The sequence below is a fragment of the Leptinotarsa decemlineata genome, unplaced genomic scaffold (assembly GCF_025532065.1).
Source record: "Leptinotarsa decemlineata unplaced genomic scaffold, Ldec_3_MD MMD2_tig00026369_RagTag_RagTag, whole genome shotgun sequence".
NCBI lineage: Eukaryota > Metazoa > Arthropoda > Insecta > Coleoptera > Chrysomelidae > Leptinotarsa > Leptinotarsa decemlineata.
In genome coordinates, this window is record NW_027412709.1 from 3926700 (window position 1) to 3954588 (window position 27889).

At 33.7% G+C, this 27889-nt stretch overlaps 1 protein-coding gene across 7 annotated transcripts in view; it reads right to left on the reverse strand.

Moving 5' to 3' along the window:
- Positions 1 to 4570: 4570 nt before the first annotated feature.
- The window catches only part of ZnT77C (Zinc transporter 77C), a 114638-nt gene continuing 91319 nt past the window's right edge, over positions 4571 to 27889 (reverse strand). For all 7 annotated transcript variants that reach the window (XM_074185285.1, XM_074185288.1, XM_074185290.1 and 4 more), the window contains 6 exons: positions 15961 to 16279; positions 14045 to 14272; positions 13836 to 13961; positions 13517 to 13695; positions 13267 to 13461; positions 4571 to 5087 (listed from right to left, as the gene is read on the reverse strand). In XM_074185285.1, coding sequence (XP_074041386.1) covers positions 4749 to 5087; positions 13267 to 13461; positions 13517 to 13695; positions 13836 to 13961; positions 14045 to 14272; positions 15961 to 16279 — 1386 coding nt within the window. In that variant the 3' untranslated portion in view covers positions 4571 to 4748. The remainder of the gene's footprint in view (positions 5088 to 13266; positions 13462 to 13516; positions 13696 to 13835; positions 13962 to 14044; positions 14273 to 15960; positions 16280 to 27889) is intronic.

The window sequence follows — 27889 nt, forward strand, 5'->3', positions numbered from 1 at the left end:
TGAGGGTGACAGTGTTCCATGTAAGTGTAATTTGTTACCATTCATTTAAAGTAGAACTCATGTGAATGATATCTGAATTTTATTCCGCAACGAATGTTTGAAATACAAACTGAGTAGAGAAAAGTATCTTCTGTATAATTCAGTGTTCATATAGAAGTATTAGTTTCGAAAGAATTATTTTCTTTCGTGTAATTCAATGTTTATATGAAAGTAGCTGTTTCAGGAGGACTTTCTTTCAGTTTTTTTTGTTTGGAAGTTACTTCTCTGCATGATCTAAACATCCATGAATAGAGTTACTTATTTTCAAATTGATTACTTTCTTCCTTTCTTTGGAAGATTCCCTCATCTTTTTTTGTATCAAGATGGAGTAGTAGAAAGCCAAAAACTTTCTTTCCCAAAAAAAAAAAATGAATCACTCCTAAAAATATAACTCCTTCAATCCACCTCAAGAGAGTTTTAAGATATCTACGCGGAACTTCTGAACTGAAACTTTGTTACAGGCGACGAGAAAGGGCTCCAGTAACTATTGGTTTTGCTGATTCTGATTGGGCAAATGAAAGCAACTTCTGGTTATTTATTTGAATCATTTGGAAATTGATTTCTTGGACAACAAAGAAACAACTGTGTGTTTCACTTTCAACTACTGAAGCTGAGTACGTTGCTGCTTGCAATGCTGCTTGTGAAGGAATTCGGTTGAAAAATCTGATAACTGACATGAGAATAGACTTTTGTAATCCCATACAAATATTTGAGGACAATCAGGGATGTATTCAGCCTTCCAAGATTTCCGATACAAAACGGTCCAAACATATTGATATCAAATATTTCATCAGAGAAAAAGTAATTAGCAAAGAAATAGAGCTGAGATAAGTGGAATCGAATAGACAAGAAGCAGATATACTGACGAAAGAACTGACAAGAGTTATGTTTTGAGAGCTCCGAAGACTACTAGGATTGAATGATGGACTTCTTATTCAGGCGGAGTGATGAGTTATGATTATGAGAACATCATTCAGTTTAGTTGATTTATAATTTTATTTTATCTAGTTGTACATAGTTACTACTGTATTTACCTGAGGAAAGTTATTAATTCCAAAAAATTTCATTAGTTCGGACTTCCTTTGTCTAATATGATATAATATGATTTGAAATCCCTGAAATGACAGATGAAATTGAAAACTAAAATGAATTAGCTGGTGACAATTATACTAGACAAAAAACCTTCGGGTGATGACTAGATTATTTCTCCAAGGGATGATTATTTATAAGTAATTCGAGTGCTTTCACCTATCCCCTCTTCCCGCTCTCCGTTGGACAACATATACGCAACTTCTTTGAATTTCCTCCTAAGCCAGTTTTCCTCCCTGTAGATAATCTCAACCGAGGACCACTTGATGTTATGTGCAAACATGCTCAGATATTCCCGATTTGCTGGTTTCTCCTCGCTGTGTATGTTTCTTGTGGTTGGTGGCCTGAGTTTTGCGTGGCTGCTACGGATGGCGTTTCCAGATCTGAAGCAGGTTCTGATGTTGTACTTGGACCCAATTCTTTTATTCCTTTCCGGAAATTCTTATTCGATGACCTCTTAGTTTCACCGATGTAGGATTGTCGGAAAGGATACACAGAACTGGGTTCAAGAACAACACCATACCTGCGTCAGTTCCGGAAACACCATTCGTAGCAGCCTTACGAAAACCAGTCAACTAAACACGGACTGCGACAAATCCTATATCGGTGAAACTAAGAGGCCATTGAAAGTCCGCATTGCCGACCACAAGAAACAGATGTGGAGAAACCAGCAAATCGGAAATGGCAGATCATGTTTGGACTCATCAACATAACATCAAGTGCTCCCAAGCTGAGATAATCCATATGTAGGCTGGTTTAGAAGGAAATCCAAAGAAGCTGCACATATGTTGTCCAACGACGAATTTAGCCAAGCTATCGTAGAGATACGCAACATAAGGAAACTCCTAATCAAGGGGAAAACGATCAACTCCCGCCAAATGGCCATCTCACGTTAAACCGGTGAAGTGGAGGAGGGAAGAGGGGAAAGGTGAAAGCACCCGAATGTCCAGTCATCACCCGGAAATGATTGTGGATACTAACAATCGAGACGTCGTGGAGTAACTTGGCTGGAAATCTTTTGATTTTTATTTAATTTTTATGTTTCAATTTTCAATTTTTTTGCTTGATTTCATATTAAGGTTTTTTTTTCTTAATATAATTGTTATTTTCAGCTATTCACTTCAATTTTCAATTTCATTTGTTTTTCAGGGATTTCAAATCATATTATATCATATTAGACAATAAAAATCCGAACTAATGAAATTAAAACCTGGTGATTTCATAACCAGAATTATATTTTGTAGATGGCTGATTGTAGATTGATACAAAATTATTAAGGTATAATAAAATGAATGATATTGGTATATAATGAAATAAATGGGAATTGGTAGTAAGAGTGCTCTCTTCAGTGATATACATGTTAGCTGTCAGTTGCGTTTTATTATCATATGCCACTATTAGATTGTGGATTGATACAAAATTATTAAGTATATTAAAATGAATAGTATTGGTATATAATGGAATGAATGGGAATTTTTTAAGAGTGCTCTCTTTAGTGCTATACATGTTAGCTGTCAGTTGCGTTCTATTACTATATGCCACTATTAGATTGTAGATTGATACAAAATTATTTAGTATATTAAAATGAATGGTATTGGTATATAATGAAATAAATGGGAATTTGTAGTGAGAGTGCTCTCTTCAGTGATATACATGTTAGCTGTCAGTTGTGTTTTATTATCATATGCCACTATTATCACTGATACTTAATGATGCACTGTTTAGAGCCAGTTTTTACTTCAATAATATTCTTGAAGATGATCACTTGGTGATGGAAACACGTGTCGAGGTATTAAAATAACGATTTGGTGTTGGGAAAAAACTCCAGTCATATTCATTATCACTGATGTTTTGCCTCTTTTATTATCATTATTTTTATTGATGAAATATCATATTTCAATACTCGTTATCCTATTCCCGACGAAGAAAAATTCAAAAACACAAAAATCATAAATGTTGGTCTAGCCATTCTTGAGTTTTTTTTCTTATTTTTATTTTTATTGATAAAATATCATATTTCAGTACTTATTATCCTATTCCCGACGAAGACAAATCCAAAAAGAAAAAATCATGATTGGTCCAGCCGTTCTGAAGTTCTTTCATTATTATTATTATTATTATTATTATTTATTGATAAAATATCATATTTCAATACTTATTATCCTATATTATCCTATTCCTGATGAAGACAAACCCAAAAAACACAAAAATCATGAAAATTGGTTCAGCTGTTCTTGAGTTCTTCTATTATTATTATTATTTTTATTACTATTATTATTACTTATTTTCCTATTCCCGACGGAAACAAATTCTAAAAGACAAAAATCATAAAAATTAGTTCAGCCGTTCTTGAGTTCTTTCACTATTATTATTTTTATTGATGAAATATCATTTTTCAATACTTATTTTTCTATTTCCGACGAAGACAAAAATCATAACAATCGGCCCAGCCATTATTATTATTTCTCTTTTTTCATATTTAGTCACCTCTTAAACATTCCATGGACGTTCACAAATAATTCAAAACGAAAATAAATCAGTCCAACCATTCTCGAGTTTTAGCGAGACCCACGAACAACAATTAATTTTTATATATTAGATGGAAACCAGCGTTGGCTCGGGATGAAAATGTTCAATAATGGTATCAATGTTTAGATTGTTTTTGGATGAAATTTTGAGTTTGACAAATTTTGAAAAGAGATTTGGAACGGAGACAGCGGATTCCTCCAGATTTTATGAAAAAAATTCTACTGAACGGAATTTTCAATGATGCACCCGTTACGTATCATGGAAAAATATTTTGAATACCTACCTAGAAAGAAAACATGTTGATTCGTAAAAGTGATTGATCGTTAGAATAGGAGGAATAGGAGACGGTGAAATATAAAATCCTAGATACTTGTAATGGAGTCAAAAGAAATATGTTACGCTTATACACATACAAATTACATAAATGTACAAATCTTAAACATTTGTTATAGTTTTATCGTGTTTGGTTTTTTATGTTCATATGATTAACCGTCGTTTAAACAAAGTATATTTCGTATTCGTATTTTCTTGATCAGTTTAGGTTGATAAATGAATTTTTGTTAAAAAATATCATCTTCGTCGTTACTTATTGAAAATGTATTATGGCCAAAAATATGGAAAACTTTTGAAGTGATATTCACCTACTTTTCTTGGAATGCATAAGTGACGTAAAAGTAATACATGTTAAGTCCGTATTTTATTCATGATTTCTGTTGGTCGAACCATTATTTTAATTGTCTTGGTCCGAACAGTTGTTACTACAATGGCCGTCATATGATACGTGGCCGAATGTAGGATAGGAATGACTACAATTTCTAGAGAAAAATACGGGTCTATATTTGATTGAAAGTTTGTCAATGAACGAAACGGACGAACCCCTACAATTATTTTGGTTGTATTGAAACAAACACTGTTTAATTAATATTTTATTTTTAAAACCGATTTGAAACGGTCTTCTGATAAAAATTCACATTATCACAACAATATTCATCTAAAACTTAACCTAGCACAGCCTTGTTGAGTGATGAAACTTAGGTATTCATGTAAAATATGATATTAGATGAATTATGTAACAAATTCGATTAAAATATTTACATATGCTGCTCGTCTGTCGTTGTGTTGGTTTCGCCGTCAGTGCCACTATTGCCTTGAACACAAGTAGGTTGTCTTTTTTCTTGGGTGTCATCGTTGCACGTATAGATAACTATATCATTTTGTCTCTGTACGTTATCAACAATAATTTGACACGGCGATGTTGCTTTGGATTCGTCAGAAGGGTGATTGGTTTTTACTTCTTCGTCATTCTTTATTTCACAATCGTTACATTTTCCAGAGCGAGCACCACCATTCAACATCTCTACAGATTCTAAGCTCGCTATTGAAGCATGTGGTGGTGTGGCTTCCAACAATAGTTTTCCTGTTGATTTTTGCTGAAAAAATCATAAAATATTACTAAATATAATAGATTAATTCAATTAATTTTGTAAGTGTTCGTATGAAAATCATTCATTTTTGAAATATCATCAACCTTCTAAAAATATTACCTCATTTTGAATCAACTTTCAAACTTGTGTAATAATTCGTTGGGAAATAATTCATTGGAAATGATTCCATGAAAATCAAAAAATAAATAGATAAGTACTTCTTGATCACTCCCATATTGATTTCAATTTAAGAGCCACCGGTAGACAGCTGTTTCAGCCTGTTGGGCATCGTCAGTACCGGGCAGGCGTTCCTCGATTGAAGACAAAATGAGAAAAACCAAGAAAGTACTTGATAAAAATAGTTGCGTAAACGCAAGCGAAACATAAGTGGAACCACCTATTGGTGTGACACCTGAGTCAACTTTCCAAGTTTTAATGTCAGTGTTGGTGGTTTTACCAATCAACCAACAACTGCGGTAGCAGAAATTTGGGAAGAAGTACATATCTATTCATTTTTTGATTTTCATGGAATTATTTTCCAGCAGCTTGACTGCATTAACCTTTCTAACCTTTCTAGATTTCATATCATTTCTAGGAACATTGTGGATTCATTTTCCGATGGCATTTCAGGTTAGCTTCCCAAATTTCTGCTACCGCAGTTGTTGGTTGATTGGTGAAACCATCAACACTGATATAAAAAACTTGGCAAGTTGACTTGGGTGTCACACCAATAGATGGTTCCACTTATGTTTCGCTTGCGTTTACGCAGCTATTTTTATCAAGTACTTTCTTGGTTTTTCTCATTTTGTCTTCAATCGAGGACCGCCTACCCGGTACTGACGATGCCCAACAGGCTGAAACAGCTGTCTACCGGTGGCTCTTAGATTGAAATCAATATGGGAGTGATCAAGAAGTACTTATCTAATAATTTATATATATATATATATATATATATATATATATATATATATATATATATATATATATATATATATATAGATATATATATATATATATATATATATATATATATATATATATATATATATATATAGATATATATATATATATATATATATATATATATATATATATATATATATATATATATATATATATATATATATATATATATATATATGAAACAATGAAACAATTAGTGGACATAACACTCCAAAAACCACTAATTGTTTCATTTTTTATTTGTACATCATACACACTCGATAAAATCTTTGTATGTATTTATATCTTGGACCCGGATGTCACGCAGGTAGCTATAGCTGCCTACGTGGTCATGTTAGATGTAGCCTGGGAATTCTAGGTCTTCTAACTGGAACCACAAATGTGCGGTGTTATGTCCACTAATTGTTTCATTTTTTATCTGTACATCTTACACACTCGATAAAATCTTTGTATATATATATATATATATATATATATATATATATATATATATATATATATATATTTATATACCGCCAGCTATCAAAGTGAGGACACAGTTTAGTCCCAACCAAGTGAGGACCGGTTGAAGGAATTGTCTGGAAATGTTTTAACTAAACAAGCTGCGGCCTCTCTCTTCCACTAGAAAAATGGAAAATATACTCGTATAAATCTTAAGGGAAATTTATTTATTTTTTCAATATACATCTACCAAGTGCAGATTGTAGTATGCTCCTAGTGAAATGAGGTCCGTATATATTTTCAAAGACCCTAACAATGTGAGGACATTTATACACGTACTAATTCATCAAAAAGGCAAAGTGAGGTCCATTAAACGTTGCAGACTTTTGTGCATGTGAAACAGTTAGGTGTACCCTAACAGGCTTGAACATCATGTTGTGGATGATAATTTTGTTTTTTAGGCTCATTTTAGATCTTTTGTTGATCAGAGGGTACAGACTAGCTATTCGTCCATCGATCCTTGATTTAACGTATATAATGTGCGGATCCCAGGTGAGCCTACGGTCTATTAGAAGACCGAGGTACTTAACCGCGCTTGCCATTCGACCTAACTTCCAGAGATTCTCATTTTTCTGGCCGGAGAAGATGGTTATCGCCTGAGTCTTTTCCGGGTTCACTCGGATCTTCCATTCGAAGTACCAGCGCTCGAAGTCGTTCAATGCACTTTGCATGTAGACGATCCCGAGATCCCGACCCATAGAAGATGAGAGGACAGCCGTGTCATCGCTCGGACCTCGGGAGGTCGCTGGTGTGAAAAGAGTACAGCGTGGGAGAGAGCACAACCGCCTGTGGCACTCCAGCGAGGATCTCTCTGTTGTCAAACAGAGAGCCCTCTACTTTAACCTGAAATGTTCTGTCTTTCAGGAAAGACCCAATCCACTGGATCAGGCCTCGAGGCAGGTCGAACGCGATCTAGCTTATGTAGAAGACCTTCGTGTCATATACGGTCGAAGGGCTTCGAGATGTCTAAAAGAACAACATGAACTTTTCGATTGTGGTTTAGCTCTGCGATGGTATTTTTGACCAGTCTCAGTGGAGTGTTCTCTCCTGAAGCCGAATTGTTCGTCAGGCAGAACATTTCGGTCCTCAACTTCTTCGTTGAGTCTTTGCAGAACGACTCTTTCAGCCAGCTTAACCGCCGATGAGAGCAGACTGATCGGGCGATAGTTCTGTGGGAACAGCAGGTTCTGATTCTGTTTTGGGATCATGACAACGATCGCATGCTTCCACCTTCTGGGGAGGGCTAACGAACTGTTTATTATATTAAGAAGGTTCTCGACGCATTTGTCTGGGAGCCGCTTCAACAACCTATTGGTTATTGAATCGAGCCCCGGAGCATTCTTGGCATTTGCTGCCCTGATATAACCCTTCAGCTCTTTCACAGAAGCCGGGCGGATGTTATCGTCGTCATCTTCCCTGAGGATACGGTGAACCCGATCTTCTAGTAGAATATTGCGGTCGATGTCGTCGTTGTCGTCAACGTTAAGTTGGAACTGACATTCCATCGTATGGGCAAAGGCGGGGGAGTAGCACATTCCGCGCTTTCCGTGAATGGCTGAGGGAGCAGTCTTCTTCCCTTTGAGTCTGCGGGTAACTCGTCAAAGCTCGTCGTCCCCAGGCTCAAGGGATTCCAAGAGCTCCTCCCACATTTCGTTTCGGTGATAAATGATGGCCTGTTTGACTTGACTGGCCATCCTGCTTGCCGCAATTTTATCTCCTGGGAAAAGGGTTCGTTGATAGAGCCTTCTCAAGCGATTTCTCTCTTATATCAAGGCTTTGATACGAGGGGAAAACTCATTGTAGCTCTTCAGCGGACACTCTTCCCTGGAGTTGGCCCCTTGAAACACATCATTTACACAAAGCTCGAAACGCTCAACTGCCGCGTGGAGTTCGTCTGGAGAATGACGTGTCTCAGGAGGGGCGCGCATCTCTCCGAGCTGGGTTGTGAAAATATCCCAATCCGTCGAAGATTTCATACGGTAATCAGAAGGAAGATCATTGCCCTGTACCAGAATAACTGGATTGTGATCAGAATCCAATTCCGACAGAACGTAAATGTCACTAGTCAGAGAGACGTTTCTGAGAAGCGCGATGTCTCGTACGTCAGGACTAGTCTGCCCGCGATAGTACGTCCCCAACCCTCATCCGGACCCAACACAAGATGTCTATGCCTGTCAACATGCGCATAGAGCGCTTGGCCGTTTGATATCGGTTATATTCTTATTCTGGTAAGCTCTAACTGAAGTACCATTAGAGGTGTGCAGCGAGCCCCATCGGTGGCCAATATCTGAACTTCGGTTCAATATAGCCACCTTGAACGGATATATTGTATTTATGCTCATTAATACTATTCAGGAATGTAGCTATATGTTGTTCCTTTACAACTCCATTTATATTTATCGTCGTTAACGTACAGTTTATGTGGACTTTAATAATGGTTGTTGTGCCTATTGACAAATTCATTCCTGTAGAAGGTACTTTTGTTATTGAACATAATGTTTTTCAGTACTAGAAATTAATCGGCCAAACGTTCTTCTTCAATGAGCTCGGACTGCTGAGATGGTTACGGTTCGATTCCAACGTACATATTCCGCTAGATACCGATCTTCTCTGGCATTAGTTACCCCAAGATGCCCAGTTCCACGTCTCCAATCAACGCTGTTAGTTTCCTGGTACAAATGAACTATTCGGATAACTGAAGCGCTGGAAATCCTTAGTCTATCCGCGATTTGATGATTCGGCAGACCCTCATCATGCAAAGCCACTATTCTTGCTCTATGGAACACTGAAATTCTATTGCCAGGCATAATTGCAAAGAAGAACTCATCAATCATTTTAACGCGCTAAATCGGTATGAACCATTTTTTAAAAATTGGTATCTAAAATTAAAAGAAATTGTTTTTGAAAACATTTTTACATGTCTAGCACAGGTGAAAGAAATAAAGATGAACTGTAAAAAAAACCAGCCATGATAAATATTTTGTTTCACAATTTACGAGGGGAGTCCAAGAATTTTGGCGATGTGTGTATTTGAAAAATAAAACTTGTACCCTCACTACGTGCAGCTACTCCAAGAGTAGACAAGAGCAGATTTTTTGAAGAAATTACAGTTTTGCCGAACGATGCACAGAAATGGATTTGTCAGATATTATAATACCAAAAATCCGCATAAACTGCATGTTAACGATCATCAACTTGAGTGGAATCTGCTGTATGGCGCGGTATCGTGGACAATATTTTCTCGAACGCAAATTGAATGGACAAGAATTACTTCAATTCATCAGAGAAGATTTCTCTAGGTGGATCAAACATCTCTACCTAATCACATCGAAGATGAAATGTGGCTCCAATCAGATGGAGCACCAGCTTATTATTTGTTTTAATATCATTTTTTTAGATAAGTGTATTGGACGAGAAGAACCGATTCCTTGACCGCCTAGATCAGGGGTCTCCAAACTTTGAAGCCTTCGGAACATAATGATTTTTTCAGTTTGTTCCAAGGGCCAATTTCTGCCCTTAACTATATTTCTAGACTAGGATAGTCGCAAAGTGCGTGACCTAAGCAAACTTACGCTTTTTTTGCATTTCAATAATAATTGTGTATTGTGACACTTAACGACATCTAGTGGCGAGTAGTGGTACTATGTACTATCTTTTTCAGCTACCCGCTAGGTGGCATTAGGCGTAATTAAATATTTGGAATTACCGCGTTGGTTCGAGAAAGTTCTTTTTCTAGCTAGTGTATTCCGATCACCTTGAGATGGCAGTAATAATTGCATATAAAAAGGCTAGCGGCGCAACTGCGAGTTAGTCTGCGTAGGAAAGGCGAAGGAAGCGAAACTGTCTATTGTGAAATAAAGTAACACCTGTCAATAAAAGTATTTTGAATTGACTTATTGTTTTTATGTGTGATTTGTTAGTATGGAAAAAAAGTGAAAAATCGACAGTGAATGCAGAACGTTCCAGGAAAAATGGAACTTTCAGTACTTTGTGATTGAGTCCAGTAATAAGGTGCTATGTTTAATTTGTAATGAAACCATAGCTGTTCTCAAAGACTATAACATTAAACGACACTGTGAATCGAAACATTTTCAAAGTTACTCCAAGTATACAGGAAGTTTGCGGAAGGAAAAATTTGAAGCTTTGAAACGCGGACTCAAATCGCAGCAATCTTTGTTTACCAAAGCGAATACTGAACAAGAGTCTGCAACTCGCGACAGCTTTCGTGTGGCTCTTGAAATCGGAAAACGTGGCAAACCATTCACCGATGGAGAAATGATAAAAGAATGCTTGATTACAGTAGCCGAAGAAATATGCCCCGAAAAGGTAGATTTATTTAAAAGTGTCAGTTTGTCAGCAAACACCGTGACTTGGAGGGTGCAAGACATCGCAGAAAATATATCATCTCAACTGTCTGTCAAAAATGGACATCATGAGTGGTTTTCTCTATCATTGGATGAGTCAACGGATGTGTCAGATACTGCTCAGGTGTTAATTTTTATTCGCGGAGTAGATAAAAGCTATGAAGTGTATGAAGAACTTCTTGATATTGATAGTATTCACGGCACGACAACTGGGGCAGATATTTTTAAGGGAGTTGAAAATGCCATTGATAAAATGAACCTTAGATGGAGAAATTTGAAATATATAACTGATGGAGGCAAAAATATGTATGGTAAAAATAAAGGAGTGGTTGCACTTGTGTCAAAAGCTGTAGAAAATGATGGTGGTTCAAAACCATTATTACATTGTATCATTCATCAACAGTCCTTGTGCGGAAAATTTTTGGATATGTCTGAAGTTCTAAAACCAGTCATGTCAGTTGTTAAATTCATCAGATCCACTGGGCTGAATCACTGACAATTCCGAGAGTTCATTCAAAAGATTGGAGGAAATGATTTACTATTTCATACTGCCGTACGCTGGCTTAGTTGCGGAAAAGTCCTTGAGCGCTTTCTTGAACTTCGAGCAGAGATCGAATTTTTTTTTAAGTGAGAAGCAGCGCCCTTTTTCCGATTTAGAAAATAGTGAATGGATGTGGAAGTTAGCCTTCTATGTCGATTTGACAAATCATATGTAGGGACTGAATTTGAGATTGCAAGGAGAAAATCAGCTTCTCCCTGATTTATACAACAATATCAAATCCAGAGACTGAATTTCCCGTCAATTTTGCAATCGAAACTTTGAGTGCTTTGAAGATAAATTTTGATACTCGTTTTTCAGATTTTGATGTCATTGCGAATGAAATTAATCTTTTTCAAAATCCTGTTGATTCTGACATTGAAACCCTGGCTCCGGAAGTCCGAATGGAAATTATTGATTTACGGTACAGTGATATGCTTAAGAACAAATATCAAAATTCATCTTTGTTGGAATTTTATAAGAGTCTTCCACTGGAACAATTTGATAATTTGCATAAATTTGCTCGTGGGTTGTTTTCTGTTTTTGGTACTACTTACTTGTGTGAGAAAACGTTTTCCAAGATGAAGTACACAAAGAATGTTTACAGATCTCAATTAATCGATGAGCATCTTAAATCTCTTTTGATAATTGGTACAAGTTAAATTGATCCACAGCTACAAAGTATTGTCACAACAATTACGTAATCATTGGCTGTTGCGGGCCAGATTGATGACAGTAAATCATTGGCTGCCGCGGGCCAGATTTGGCCCGCGGGCCGTAGTTTGGAGACCCCTGGCCTAGATCATCGAAGAATGGATTTTCATTCATTGGGAACAGTGAAATCTGAGATTTACTATCACTACTACAAAAAGTGACATGTAATTGAAAATTTGTCGTCGTTTCTTTTGTTTTGAAATTAAAATGTACTGTAACGAATTAAAGAACTAACTGTCTTGAACAAATTTATTTTCAACAATATTTCACTATCACAACTAATTTATATTCCACACTTAGCAACTAACGCTTAATTCTTGAATTCTTTATTCAAACGCACGATTCGCTTTTGTGAATACAGACTCACTGACTGACTGACTGCCGCTCGGGACGGAGAGCGGCCTTTTTATATCGTCAACGAACGCTCCGGATCTCTCTATTCACGATGGCTTGTCGAGTGCATTCCTTCGCGATGAGTCATTGTTTATTCGCTGGCTGAGATATCGGTCAGGGCAGGTTTCAAACTCGTCACAGTACTTATGTGTCAAATTTCTGGAGAATATTTTGATGAAAGCAAATAATGAAAGGACGGCTACGAATAACATATAATATGTTGATCTCCAGATAGGGGTATTAAATGTAGAAGGTGAAGACAGACTAATATAAAATTGACGAAAAAGTATTATTTGAAGCACCTTGTAGAGATATAAATTTCTCTCAGATCATTGTTTTGCTGTTCTGGGCCACCTCACCAGATAACTTTGAGAACTTCCATGAAACAACTTAATTGCAATTATTTCATTTAGAGCCAGCTTCACTTCCAAATTTTACAAGCAAATCAATACCTTGGTACCTTGTGGCTGAAAAAAAATTCACTGATGGGTGGAACAGTTTAGAATCATTTCATTGACAGATTATGTACATCTGATACTAATTTCAGAATGTGGCTTTCCTGGTGCCTTGTAACTTTCACAGTCGAGCGGTCTCGATTTCAATGTGAATGGAAAACAATTTTTTAAAGCAAATTCTTGTATCAATACAAGCAGCTGGATAGATGAATAAAGGATTCAATTGAAATCAATTTCAACAGTGATCCATTACTTACTTGATAATTCGGACAGCAGTGACTATCCTTGCAGACCTCTCCAAGACATGCCATCAAACAATCTGGTGCATATTTATTTGAGCTCAGGCTATCTACACTAGCATTTTTCGTGAAGAATTCGGGTTGTATCGTTACTTGACTTATTCCCTTTTCGAGAAAGAATTCTTTCAAGTCATTCCTTATTTTAGTATACACCTAAAAATATATAATTTTATTGATATATCCCCCTCTCGTTATTCAATGTACAAACCTTTGGATTTTGAAAAATTATGTGTACGGTTGAAATAATTTTGTGTGTCGTCAACTGCCATACGTGGAAATCATGTACATTAACAATATCGGGAAAATGATTCAATAATTGTGCTTTCAGAGAATCGATGTCTATCGTATCTGGGATCGTTTGGAGCAATATGAGGCAACTTTCCTTCACTAAAAGTAGAATATTACAAGATAATGACTATCTTTATAGTAATTGCTGTCAAAATGTGTTAAAAAATACGATATCAAAAATGATATTTTCCTAATAATGCTACAACAAGTAATATCACCACTATCATTATAATACTCACTGTATGGATAGCTCAAGAGCATGATTGAACCAGCAGAAAAAAGTGATATGATAGGATCGACGAATTTGGCAATATTTTTATCCGTGAAGAAAATTACCAAAGCACAAATTATCACCAAAACACACCCTGAAATAAGAAGTATGATAAATTTGATAAACATTGGTCTTGGCGGTCTCAGCTCAAACTTGAGCTATACACAAGATGCCTACCACTAATATCTCTGGTCATCTCCCATACGCCTTGTCTTTGTCTGGGAGCTGAAATATTCGTATTGATGGTTTTCAACATGGATCGTCTTCTGGGTTCTGACTGGTTGATAACTACTTTATCCAGTACTACATCACCACTTTCTGTGATATACAGAAAACTCTCTTGGTGATACGTATAGCCTCCAATCAAGAGGTAGCAAATTCCATTCATTAGTAAACCAGCTGCTCCTAAAAATAGTTATATTTTCCATGAAGAAAATCGTAAAAGAATCTAATTAATATCGCAACACATGACATATCTGATATTCTCAACTACCAGAATTAGATTAATTTGACAAAATAAAAAAAGTTGATTATTTCCATCGGTTTGAGAATTATAGTTTCAGCTGTGGATAATGTTGATGATTTTTATGGAAAACAAAGCTGTATTATTCAATATTCAACAGAACAACACAACTAAAGCAATCTATTGATAGATATAAATAGAAAAAAAAAACTTTTTCATTAATTCTCTTGTTCAATGTATTTTAGCTTGGAAGTTATGTTGACAATATTATTGCAAGATGATAATATTCGAGTTCCGTAAGGATGTGAAGGTCAAATAATCTAAAAGAACAATTCGTTCAGGCCCGTCTCAACTTTCTATACTGTAGATTAATGGACTGACACCTATCAGAAAACAACTACTCCCCTCGTTGATACCATGTAGGGCGTTGGATTATATACAATATAACTCAAGTTATTTCTGCATATGCTGTTGGCGATACAACTGCCGTAATAGATTTTTAATTATTGGAACACACTTACAGACCGGTATCGGGCTGTTTGGCCACTCGTCAGTGCAAGTTAGTGTCTATCATCAACATAAAGTCGATGATTTCCGATAATTGAAAATCGATTTCCTTCAGAGTATCATTCCTGGAACTAGGCTGAAGCGGACAACAAACAACAGGTTTGTCATCGCCCCATCTGCCTGTGAACGAAGTAACCAACCGCATATCCGAAATTTGACCAATTCCTCGTATAAAGAAAGAAAAATGTTCAAATATACTCAGTGGGCATAGTTCAAGACTGGCTATAAATCAAATCATCTAAAAAACAATTCGTTCAGGCCAGTCTTGATTGCAGTCCTTGGAATGCAATCACAAGTTCTCGACTCTAAACTATACGGGAATTTTGTACTAGGCAAGCAAATGTTGGAAACTTAATTATTTGGAATTCTTGGTTATTCACAACCATAAGCATTGCGGATGTAACCTGCTAAATGATCGAATCGGTCTCGTTTACTCGCCGGTTTTCAAATTAGCATACCCACATCGTCACAGGTAAACAAAATTCAGGTACTCAATTGAGTTAAGTACCTTTGTTATTATCTACAGTGGTGTTTAGTTATAAAAGGGCCCACATTATTATTTATTTTCAGTTTCATTGTATTAGTTTGAAAATGTCCACATAAGACGAAATTGCAATAACGATAGTTACAAATAAAAGTGGTAAAAACGTAGAAAGTTTCATTTCTCATTTTTTATATTGCATATTCAATAGGTTTCAATGTATAAACAGAAAATGATCTTAAAACGCGAAAGAAAAATTATTCAAATGAATGCCTATATCTTTTTGAAATTATTATAGCTATCTAATGTACTGTACTTTATCATATAAACAAGCAGAAAAGAAGGACAATTTTAAATTGAGTAATAATAGCATATTATATATCTATTTCCTGAATTCACCGAAAAGATTACGCTAACCTTTCTGGAATTCTTATGTCAGTTTTTCAGATTTCTCCAGAACTCACAACTCCCACAAAATTAACAAAATCGATATGGTAGTTACTTCCAAATTCTTAACTTTGAAACCAAAAAGTTGAACTTTAACTCTTAATGTATACTTAAAAGCAGTATCGCTAATTTTACCTAGACACAAAACCCATATAGGATGATGCATTTCATCATGATGGTCGATATGAATCAGAGTCTGCAGCGCTTCCACAAAAATTGAGAAGCTGAGGGAAGCCAAGAAGACGCAACATATCAACGTAAAGACCACATCGACTCTTGCCCATCCGAAGGTATTTCTTAACTTTTTTTCTTGGTTTGATCGGTTATGAGATGATTTGGATTTCTCTTTATCCTGGCACGTCGTGGATTTTGTCGTCAATTCTTCTCCTACGTTTGATTCGACGCTTTGTGTCTTTGAAAGATCATTGTCTTCTAATGGTGACTTCTCACCATACTGTAAATGAAAATGTTATCATTTATTTCCTAAAATTCAATTTTATTTTTTATTAATTATGATGAATTTATAGACCAAAGCAACGTACATGGTATTTAAAACTTATTAATTGAATTCAAAAACTATTGCAAATCAATTTTATCATTTTTTCTAAAGTTTTGAGGGGGTACTTGCGCTGTATATACTCTCTTCATATTAGTTAATTACATTGATTTATTAGATTGAAACAAATTTTCAAAACATCATCAGTCTTTTTTTCTGGAACATGCCCTCTCAATCCCCACTTTTTTTGGAAAATACAAAAGGCATTTCTGAAATTGGTAATCATAGAACCGACCATTGAAAATGATAGAAATGTCTGGAGAAGTTTCTGCAATCAACGCCCACTCAAAATTTTCCTCTTTAAAAAATAGAAATAAGTGGTGTATCAACGATCATGAGTAGTTTTTCAAACATTGTCTTCAGATGTTGAGAAAACATGTTTGAATAAGGAAGCAAACCAAAATTCTCAAGTAAGAACTTTCTGGTTACGTTATCAGAGTTGAATATTCACAATACTCTGAAGGAAAAAAAACTAATTGATACAGTTTATTGTATGATTTTCGCAATAACAGGTTTTACAAAAACCGCGACACGTGTAAAACCCTTTATAGTAAAAATCATACAATAAACTGTATTAATTAGTTTTTCATTGTGGATTTTCATCAAGTATCGGCCAGTTCTATTCAATATACTGAAGGTTAATATAAATGATTATCCCTAATCAATTATGATTACTTGATAGCACATCGAGATTTTTTATTACAAACGTGCTTTAATTAGAATGGTATCAAGCAAACAAATGGTTCATTATACATAATAGATAAGACATATCACGTAAATGTACCAAAAGGAGTAAGATAATTATTTCCAAAGGCAACGCACATACGAATAAGTATATTCAATTCAATGCTTATATATTTATTACACTATCACAAACTATTTTTGAAACAGTAGAATATTAAAATTAGCTTTTCGGAAAAAAGTTTCTATAACTGTGAATTTCGATGGGATCGTTGCCAAAATTATTGTAATAAAACTGACAATGAAAATTATCTGTTACAGATTTGCTCTGATATATTTGTTTGATCGTATTACTTTTATAAATATTTCAGCAATGGTAAAGGTGAAAATTGATTTTTTTAGATCTAATCTAATTTTAACTGACATAACTGAGAATGATTTTTAGGTTGGTTGGTAAGTCGGGAGACCAATTTATACTCTAAACTTAGGTCGCTTCTATTCGGAAGCGAATAATCGGGGAAGTGAGCGTCATCTCTCTTGTTTAGACTGCCGATCTTCTTCAATTTCGATTGCATTCCTTATGGTTCTAGTTTTCTGGTGTTGTATGCTTGTAATTTGTTTACAGCGTTCGAATTCGATTTTGTGTCCTGTATCAAGGTGGTGTTTGTATAGGGCTGAGGTTGTTTGTATGTGGGGAAATGAGAGTTTGTGTTCTTGTAATCTGGCTAATACTCGCCTATTTGTTTAGCCGACATATTCTCCGTTGCAATCTTCACTATTATACGAGTATATTCCTTGGTTTTGTTGGTAGAATTTGTCTTTTGGGTTGTTCGGGGAATTTCTGATGGTTCTCGTTGTTTTATGTGTTGTGTAGTTTTAGCATCCATCCTATTTTATCTGTAAGTCCTCTGACGTAGAGCTACCGCTTATATTTGTGATGAATGGTGAGGTGACGCCGCGTTCAGGTATTTGTTATAGTATAATCACAAGTTCAAAAACATGAGAAATAGGGATAAAGGTCCTAAAAATATGAGCGATAGCTCATTCGATTTGGAATCACCTCTAGAAAAAATTTTTTGAAGGATTTTGGTGCAGGTAAAAAATAGCAATTGTTATTAACAAAATAAGATTTAAAAAAAATGGTATTTAGTTTTTCGTTAATAACTCAAAAAATATTAATATTTGAGCAATTTTAAAAAGCTCGTTAAAGGGGAGGAAATTTCCGTTGGGATAAATAATGGGATAAAAGGTATAAATAATTGGCCTATAAATTTTAAACTTCAGGGAGCCCTTTTGATATATATACTTCATACGATCCTGTGATGAAAGTTCATGAAAATTTATTAATTTGTTGATTATATTTTTTATAACTATTGCAAAATGAAATATCTGAAAATTGTTGATTTTTTTTCAATTGATATTTAGGTATGTCTGTTCTCATATTAAATAATGGCAGTTATTAAAATAGTATATGAATTTTTTACGTAATTTATCTATTAAATTGTTTAAAACAAATAGAGAAATTCAATACCTACTTTTGAAAAAATTTTTTTGCTATTTTGTTGTCTAGAGATAATTTTGATTAAAAAAAATTCCTCAATTTTAATTTTTAAATGTTTAAAATCGATTTTTTTGTATTTCGATTGCTTAAATAATTAGTTAAGAAATAATTTTGCTTTTAAAAATCATAATTTACACTTTCAAATAGTTTGGCAAAAAAAAATGTTTAATCATTATTTAATTGTTTATTAGTTTAACAATTTGTCATAAACAAATATTGACCAACGTTATATTTATTTCTGAAGCAGGAAAAAATTATAAAAACAGCTATATATAAGAAAGTGCCATAATTTTTATTTTATTTGTTATAATACTTTCTAATATCATACGATACGGTAATTGTAGCGCCTACTTGACTTGTCAGGGTTACGACTCTTGCAAGTCTTTATATTTTTGAATTATCTTTTTATACTTTCAAGAATGAAGATAAGTTTTTACTGAACTCAAATGTCCATAATGTGAATACGAGGCAAAAATCAAAATTTCGTATTCCGTACTGCAAGTACAAAATTTCATCAGATTCGCCATCTGTGATGAGGAAAATAATTTTTAATAAGCTGCCAAAATACATAAAGGAGGCACGCACCGTTGATCAATTCAGTAGAGAGTTGAAAAGATTTTCAATTCAAGAATGTTTTTATAATTTGGCCGAATTTTTTTTTAATTCAGGACGATTGTAAATGTATTTTTACGATTGATACTTTTTTACTTTCGATCTGTTGTTACTTATGATATTGTTTATGTATCCTTATTTTATTATTAATTTATATGTATATTTTTTCAAGTAACGTTTCAACCCCGTGATATAGTGACACCATATCACAGGTGTTGAAGGAAAGGTTAACCTTGTGTATGTGATGCCGTATGTGATTTTCTCTTCAAAGTGTAGTTCAAAGTGAAGGAAGAATACAATATTTAATATTGAATGATGCAGAATTTTATGCTGTTTATTTGAAACTAGTGGATGAAGTTTGCTAAAAGAGTTTAAATGAACTGCATTAACATTTAATTTATTGCAGTGCCTACAAAAAGTGTATAAAAAAAAGGACAATTGTGATAAGTATTCAAAATAAAAAGTTATTCGCTTATCTTCGATTTTTTTATACGGACGAATTTCATAGTCCAGGTGCTTTAGGATTATTTTAACTATAAATTATGGAATGTGTCACCTGTAAAGAAACTTCTGCTGAACCGACTCTAGCATGTGATAGCTGTCAAAGACCCACTCATAGAGAATGTTCGGGCCTGAACGCTAGTGAGATGAAGGTGATGGACCTAAAGGGTAAAAGAATTCTCAAGTTCTACTGTGAGGATTGTCAAAACGGAATTCGACTCATTCCCAAATTAATTGTTAAAATAGACAACTTGGAAGCTGAGATAGAGAAATTGAAAAATTCAGCAGTTTCAGTAAAACCTGTTACGGAAGAAATGCAAAGTAGAGAAGACTGGATTTGTGAGATGGTGGACCGACAATCGCGCACTTCAAACATTATTATCTTCAATATTAATGAATCAAAATTGAAAACTCAACCGGAAAGAATGTCTGAAGATATCAAATCTGTGGAAAATGTTCTGAAAAATTATAACAATATTGATAAGAGCCAGTTGAAAATGTTCAGGCTGGGAAAGTATACTGCTAATAAAATTAGACCCATAAAAGTTATTTTAAAATCATCAGATGATGCAAAGTTCATCTTGAAAAATAAACATTTTTGTGATATTCCCAGTATCAGAATATATGGGGATCAAACTAAGGCACAGCGTGCATATTTTCAACTTATTAAGGAAAATCTGAAAAATATGATTGAAAATGGTTACAATAATAAAACAATTAAATTTATAAACAATAAACCAACTATTGTGGATAAACAGGATCTAAAAAATGGTCAGTAAGCCCTAATATACTATATAATTCAGATATTATCTATTTTAATGCTCAAAGCATTGTAAAAAATCGTGATCAAATTCAAGAATGTATTGCGTGCTACTATCCTAAGCTCATTTTACTGAGTGAAACCAGAACTACCATAGATATTGAAGATAACGAAATTTGCATTAATAATTATAATTATGTTCGCTGTGACTCTAATAGTAGATTTACGGGTGGTGTTATTTTGTATATTAGAAATGACATTCATTATTCTGTATTCAAAACATTCAAACTACAAGATAACTATTGGTGCACAATATTAAGAATTGATTTCATTACGAAAATTTATTTTGTTGGATGTTTGTATCATTCACCATCAAGTTCTAATGCAAAATTTATTGAGGATTTGGAATCTATTTGCGATAGTCTGTTCACTTCGAATAAAAATTGCATTGTAGTTGGAGATTTTAATATAGATCCGCTTACTAATTCTTTTTATGGTGAGAAAATGAAAAACCTTCTACTATCATATGGAATTGAACAATGTGTAAATGATCCCACCCGAGTTACAAATACTAGCGAAACACTAGTTGATTATGTCTTGAGTAATATTAATAATTTAAAAACTGAAGTTCATAATTGCCCCAAAATCACTGATCACTCGATAATATCAGTCAATTCAATTAATAGCATCAAATCTGAAGTTGGTGTGAAGCAATTCAGAAAACTTAATGTTAAAAATTTAGATAATATTAAAATTAGTCTTATGATGCAAACTTTCAATTTGGACTCCGCTAATGTTGAAATTATTTATCGCGATCTCTTGGAAAAATGTGAAAAAGTAATCAACGATATGGCGCCTATAGAACAGTGTCGATATAAGTCAAATATTCCATGGTTCGATTATGAAGTATTTGATAAAATTCAATTAAGGGACAGAGCTTACAGAGATTTCCGAAATAACTCTAATAATGAAACTCAAAGTAAATGGCAAATTTTCAAACGGTTTAGAAATGAGGTGACAAACCTTCTGAAAGTAAAGAAAAGGCAGTACTATTTTGATAAGATTGATATATTCAGAAACAATCCAAAAGAAATGTGGAAAACACTAAAAAAATTAGTTAATAAAAATGATCTGAACACTCCACTCAATATAATTTTTGATACATCAGATGGGCAAAAAACTATAAAAGACAACTTAGAAATAGCACAAAGTTTTAATCACTACTTTATTGAAAGCATTCACAGTATAGTTCATAGTATAAATATTAATGAAGACTGGACCAACTTAAATAATAATATATACATGCCATTCGATAAATTTGAAGTACTCACAATGCCTCACTTACGAAAAATAATCCGCGGCATGAACAATAAATTTTCTATTCATGAAATATTGAACTGTAGGATGCTAAAGGAGATATTTGAAACTATAGGACATGCTATTCTAAATTTCGTTAATACATCGTTAACTACTGGTGAAATTCCACAAAGTTTGAAAATTAGCACTATTGTACCAATTCAAAAAGTTCCTAATACCAATAAACCTGATGAATTTCGCCCAATCAATACATTACCACCTATCGAAAAATTACTCGAAGTGGCTGTATACGATCAGTTATTACATCATGTTGAGTCAAATTGTATTTTAATGAATAATCAGTCAGGATTTCGAAAACAGTTTTCATGCGAGTCCGCGTTACAATTAACTTTATGCCATATAAAAACTCAATTGGATAATAAGAAATATGTAATTACTGTGTTCCTTGATCTGAAGAGAGCATTCGAAACCATTGATCGTAAAATATTGTTGAATAAACTCAAGCAATATGGGATAAGGGGCAAGGTATACCAATGGCTAAATAACTACCTCCAGCAACGTAGCCAAAGGGTACGTTTCAAGTCTGAAGTTTCGTCTGAGTTAGATAATGATGTTGGCATTCCACAGGGAAGTGTTTTGGGTCCATTATTGTTTCTATTATACATTAATGATATTAACCTCTTTGTGGAATGCGAATTCATTAACCTCTTTGCTGATGATACCTTAATTGCTTGTAGTGACGTCTGCCTAGATACGGCTATTCAAAAAATGAATAATGTTTTACAATCAATTAGCAAGTATTTGAGTTTGAATAAATTGAAATTGAATGTGTCTAAAAGTCAGGCTATGATATTCACAAGTAAATACAGATATGATACCATTAATATTAATAGCCTTAACCTAAACATCAATAATGAACAAATTGAAATTGTATCTAATATCAAGTATTTGGGCTTCCAGTTGGATAACTTTCTGAACTTCAATACCCATTTCAATTATATTCATAAAAAAATTTCAAAAAAACTTTATTTTTTCTCTCGTATAGCCCAGGAATTATCAACCGAAACAAAAATCACGGTATATAATTCAATTATTCAGCCGCATTTTGATTATTGCTCATCAGCCCTGTTTTTGTTTGATCTTACTAAGCTGAATATGCTACAAAAACTTCAAAATCGTGGCATGAGAATAATTCTGAGAACTAATCGTCTCACCCCCATAAGATCTATGTTAGCAACGCTTAATTGGTTCTCAGTCGAAAAAAGATTGTATTATTTCACAATGATTTTTGTATATAAAATATTGAATAACCTGGCTCCTGCTTACTTTCATACATTAATAATATTGAATAGAGACATTCACACTTATAACACTCGGGGTAAAAATGACATTCACATTAGCAGCACTGCTTATCGCAGTACTATGAACTCTTTATTTTTCAAAGGTTTCCAAGAATTTAATAAACTACCAGACTTCATTAAAACATCATCGTTGAATTTGTTTAAAAAACAATTGAAAGAACTTATTAAGATGAAATAAATATCGTACTGAAAGCAATTCTTGTAATTTTTGTAATTCTACTGATTCTATTAATTCTTTTTTTAAAATTGTGATTTTCGTGTATTATTGTTGCATTGTATTTCTTTTTTTGTGTTTGTCTAATGTTGTATATATACACCGTTGATTTAATTGGGATATATATGTATATTAGGGTTACCTATTTTAAATAAAGATCTATCTATCTATCTATCTACACATATATGCACATTTATAGTGCGTGTGCTCATGATTTTATGTGTGAAATTTGACGATTCCTATACATGTATATGTCTAATGGAAAATAAAGATTATTATCATTATCAATTAAAAAATTGATGTATCTTTTAAACTATTAGAGATACGATAAAGTACATTGAAGTTTTTTTTCACAAAGAATAAATTTCTCTTTCAGATAAATCTAAGATCAAGTTCGTATCTATTGTTTATTACCTATTACATGCATTTGTTTATAAAAATTTGGTATTTTTTTGACTTTTTCGTATCTTTCGTGATCTTTAACTTGCAATAAACTTAAGAACAATTTTGTTAAAGGATAAATTGCCTAACAAATTCCTAATTAATCATACTTTTATTGCTGATTGTTTAAATTATATATCTGTTTTTTCCCAATTTTAAAACTGGAAGTAGAAAAGTTTTATAACCCTCAATCGTCAGTCAGCGAGATAAAATAAGCTGGAGAGCGAGTTATGCTGAAATTATTTGCAGCTCAAAAATGTACGATTAACAGTGCAGAATCGAACGCTTCTCGACTGGTGTTACAAAGTCTACCGCAGTAAATTTGGCAACTTTACCACCAACCCACCAACAGCTTCTGCTACGCATCAACATTCTTCAAGAGCCTTATTATCAAGAGCCTTATTATCAAGTGCAGACATGGCTTGGTAATTTTAAAAATCCTGACGACTAGGGATGGCAAAAAACGGAAATTCTCTTTTTACCGATTAGAACAACAGAACCTTTGGCATATAACGTTGGTCAACAACGTTGTTTATTAGTTTAACAATTTGTTTGTAACAAATTGTATGAAGTATATATATATAATATATATATATATATTTATATATATATATATATATATATACTTCATACAATTTGTTATAATTGTTTGAAGTATATATACAAATTGTATGAACTATATATATATATATATATATGTATATATATATATATATATGTATATATATATATATACATATACATATATATATATACATATATATATATATATATATGTATATATATATATATATATGTATATATATATATATATATATATATATATGTATATATATATATATATATATATATATATATATATATATATATATATATATATATATATATATATATATATATAAATAGAGATTTTATCGAGTGTGCATGATATAAATCAAAAATTAAACAATTTGTGGACACAACACTCAAAAAAGGTGGGCAAACCGCGGACACGTGTTTCTGGCTATTGGCCTCATCAGCGCGGTGCAGCCAAGTGTAAAGATGGGAAACACTTGTTTGCCGAAATCAGGAAACAACACAAACGCACGGAGTTAACAACAGGAGCCAACCGCACATTTGTGGTTCATATATATATATAAATATATATATATATATATATATATATATATATATATATATATATATATATATATATATATATAGGACCTTTATCTCTATTTTTCATGTTTTTGAACTTGTTGATTAGACTATAGTTTGTGTTGATTTTATGTAGAATGTGTGCTGAATTCCTCCGTTGGGTTTTCTTCTAACTAGTACATAAAGGAAAAATAACTCGTTGCTTTTTTTATATCTCTGTGGCAAACTGGATATTCTCGTAGATTGAGTTCAGGTATGTCACGAAACAGTCAAGTTCTTCACGTTCATGAGCCAAAATGATGGAAAGTCATCATTATATCTCAGCCATAATTTGAGTTTCATCGTGGCGTTGTTCACGCAGCACATATCCAATTTTGGATACCAGAAAAATTTTTCGCGAGTTTATACCCGAAATCATTTATCGGTGTCTGAAAGTGAAAGTGTTGCGACCTGAATAGAGACTAGTTTCAGGTTAAAGAATTAGTCTACCTTCTTCACATCCTGTTGACGCCAATTTGTTTGGTGAAACACCTGTTGAGAAAACTGCAGCAGTTCTAGTGTTGGAACTCTCATCAAGTTATGCAATCCTATTTTCGTGAATTTCAAATTTTATTGATTGAACATTTATTAAAACAACGATAAAAATAAAAACAACAATGAAAATAAATTGGCGCTCTGGGGCGACTTCATTGATTCCAGCGGCGCATTTGCTTTTTCAGCTGCAGGAAAACCCGGAAAAACCTGCAGCACCACATCATCTGAAGATCTTGATTTGTCCTTTCTCTTATAAAACAAAATGTAGGGTGTCTCCAGAGGCCCCAATAGATTCAATGCATCGCCAGAACACTTCGTGACACGACGTCAAAGTTAAACCAGTCCGTTTCGTCTTTGACCAAGGCGTAATAATGACCAAATTCAACGCCAGAACCACAGTGAACAATGACTGCATGAATATTATAATAGTGGTCTGCTAAATTGAAATATTCATCTATTTCGAATCTTCCAAAGAGTTTCTTGCTTCCGTCAGTGGTTGAGTCTTGTTTGAAGATCATCAGTGTTATTATTAGTTTGACTGGTGCTTCAGCTATACTTGTTTCCTTATAACAGTCAGTTAGTTTGCCGCATGTTTGGCAATACAGTCGATCATCAACTGTTAAAAATTCCATTGTCAGATGATTTAACAATAAGCTTTGCACGGACTGGTTATTAGTCATATTAGGAAAAGCTAGATGAAGTTCCAGAAATTCACATAAGTTTTCGCTACCTCTTGAACATTTACTACAAAGTGAACAAGTGAGGATTTTTCCAGCAAAAGATTCACAAACACAAGACAAGATGGACTGTACGGAATCATTCAATCCGGGGCGGTCAGGAGTATTGATTTTGCTATTGTTTTGCTCACGAAGAGTATTCAACAAGAACCCCAAGAATTCGGAACACTCCTCTTGTTGTCCTAACGAGTATCTAGTGGACTCCAAAGACTCCAGGAAATCGGAACTGCAGCTGCATAAACAGATGTTTGAGTTTGATGAATAAGTAGGAAACATTTCCGTTCTCGTTCGTCATTGAAACCTCGTTCTTGAAATTCTTCGTCACACTTGTGAAATGCTATTCATGTAGCAAGTGTTTCCTAAATTATCCAATCCAATTTTCTTCTCTAGATTTTCAGGACAACTCTCTATTGATTCGTGAGGAAGAACACGTTTCACAGAATCTCCATAAGAACCATTTCTCAAGCTGCGATCGATCCTTCCAAGTGAAGAAGGGTTTCGTACTCTTGATTTTATCTTTTACTTTATCAATTCTATATCTGATTTTCTAAAGTTTGAGTGATAGTCTAACTCCAAGCGCCTCAAGTAATGTTTTCAACTCTTTATTGCATCTGCATTTCTTCGTGAATTTGATATGGGAAATTTTTATAACTTGAAATAATACTTAACTTGTGAAAGAATAAGAATAAGGTAAAGGATTCCAAGCAGAAGGGTTTGGAGAAAAATATTCCAGAATGGAAAGAAGTATCAAATGCTATAATTCTTTCAAATCACGATATTTTTATCACAAAAGTTGAGGCAACTGACTCATGTATCCTGAGAAAATGAAATTAGCCAAGAATTACAGCCTTCTGCATTTATACGGCAAATCTATATTAGTCTGAGTTTCGAAAGTAAGGTGGCCATATTTCTACTAAAGATTACAAATAACCAGAATAACCATTTGAACCATCTGGCTTAACTTATCTTTTAACAAATATAATATTGATGGTTAGGGAGGGCTGTATCAGTTTTAGGGTAATTAATGAAAAATTCTTGTGATGCACTATTTGTAACCTTTGGTGTAGTAATGAATATTACTAGAGTTTTTTCTCAACACCAAATCTTTATTTTAACACCTCGACACGTGTTTCGATCACCAAGTGATCATCTTCAAGCGGAAGATTAAACTAATCATACTAACCTATAAAACTATCCTTATTAATATCATACAGGTATTTATACAGGTATACCATACATAGATACAGGTATCTACCTGTTCTAGGTACCTGCGTCTTGAGTGTCTTAAAACTAACGCAGGTAACGATTTGTTGTTGGGAAAAAACTCCATGATTCTTCACTTTGTGTTAATGCAATATTGTCTAGCGGCAGTCCTCTATTCTGTGGTGTCACAATTATTTCTTTTCTTGAAATGAAAAGGGAATATTTCAGGAGAGATTAGCTTTTTGGAAAAAATATTTGTGGCTTTCTGATTTCCTCCACAAAAATTACTTTCTTTGAATTTTTATAATATTTTTTTCACCAAATGTTTGAACGTTTTTAGAAAAAAAAAGGTAAAAAACCGTATGATTGCCCCTAATATAACCTCGATTGAAATATTTTTCTCTTCATCTTCTTTTCATGTTAAAATAATGATGACACAAATAATCGTA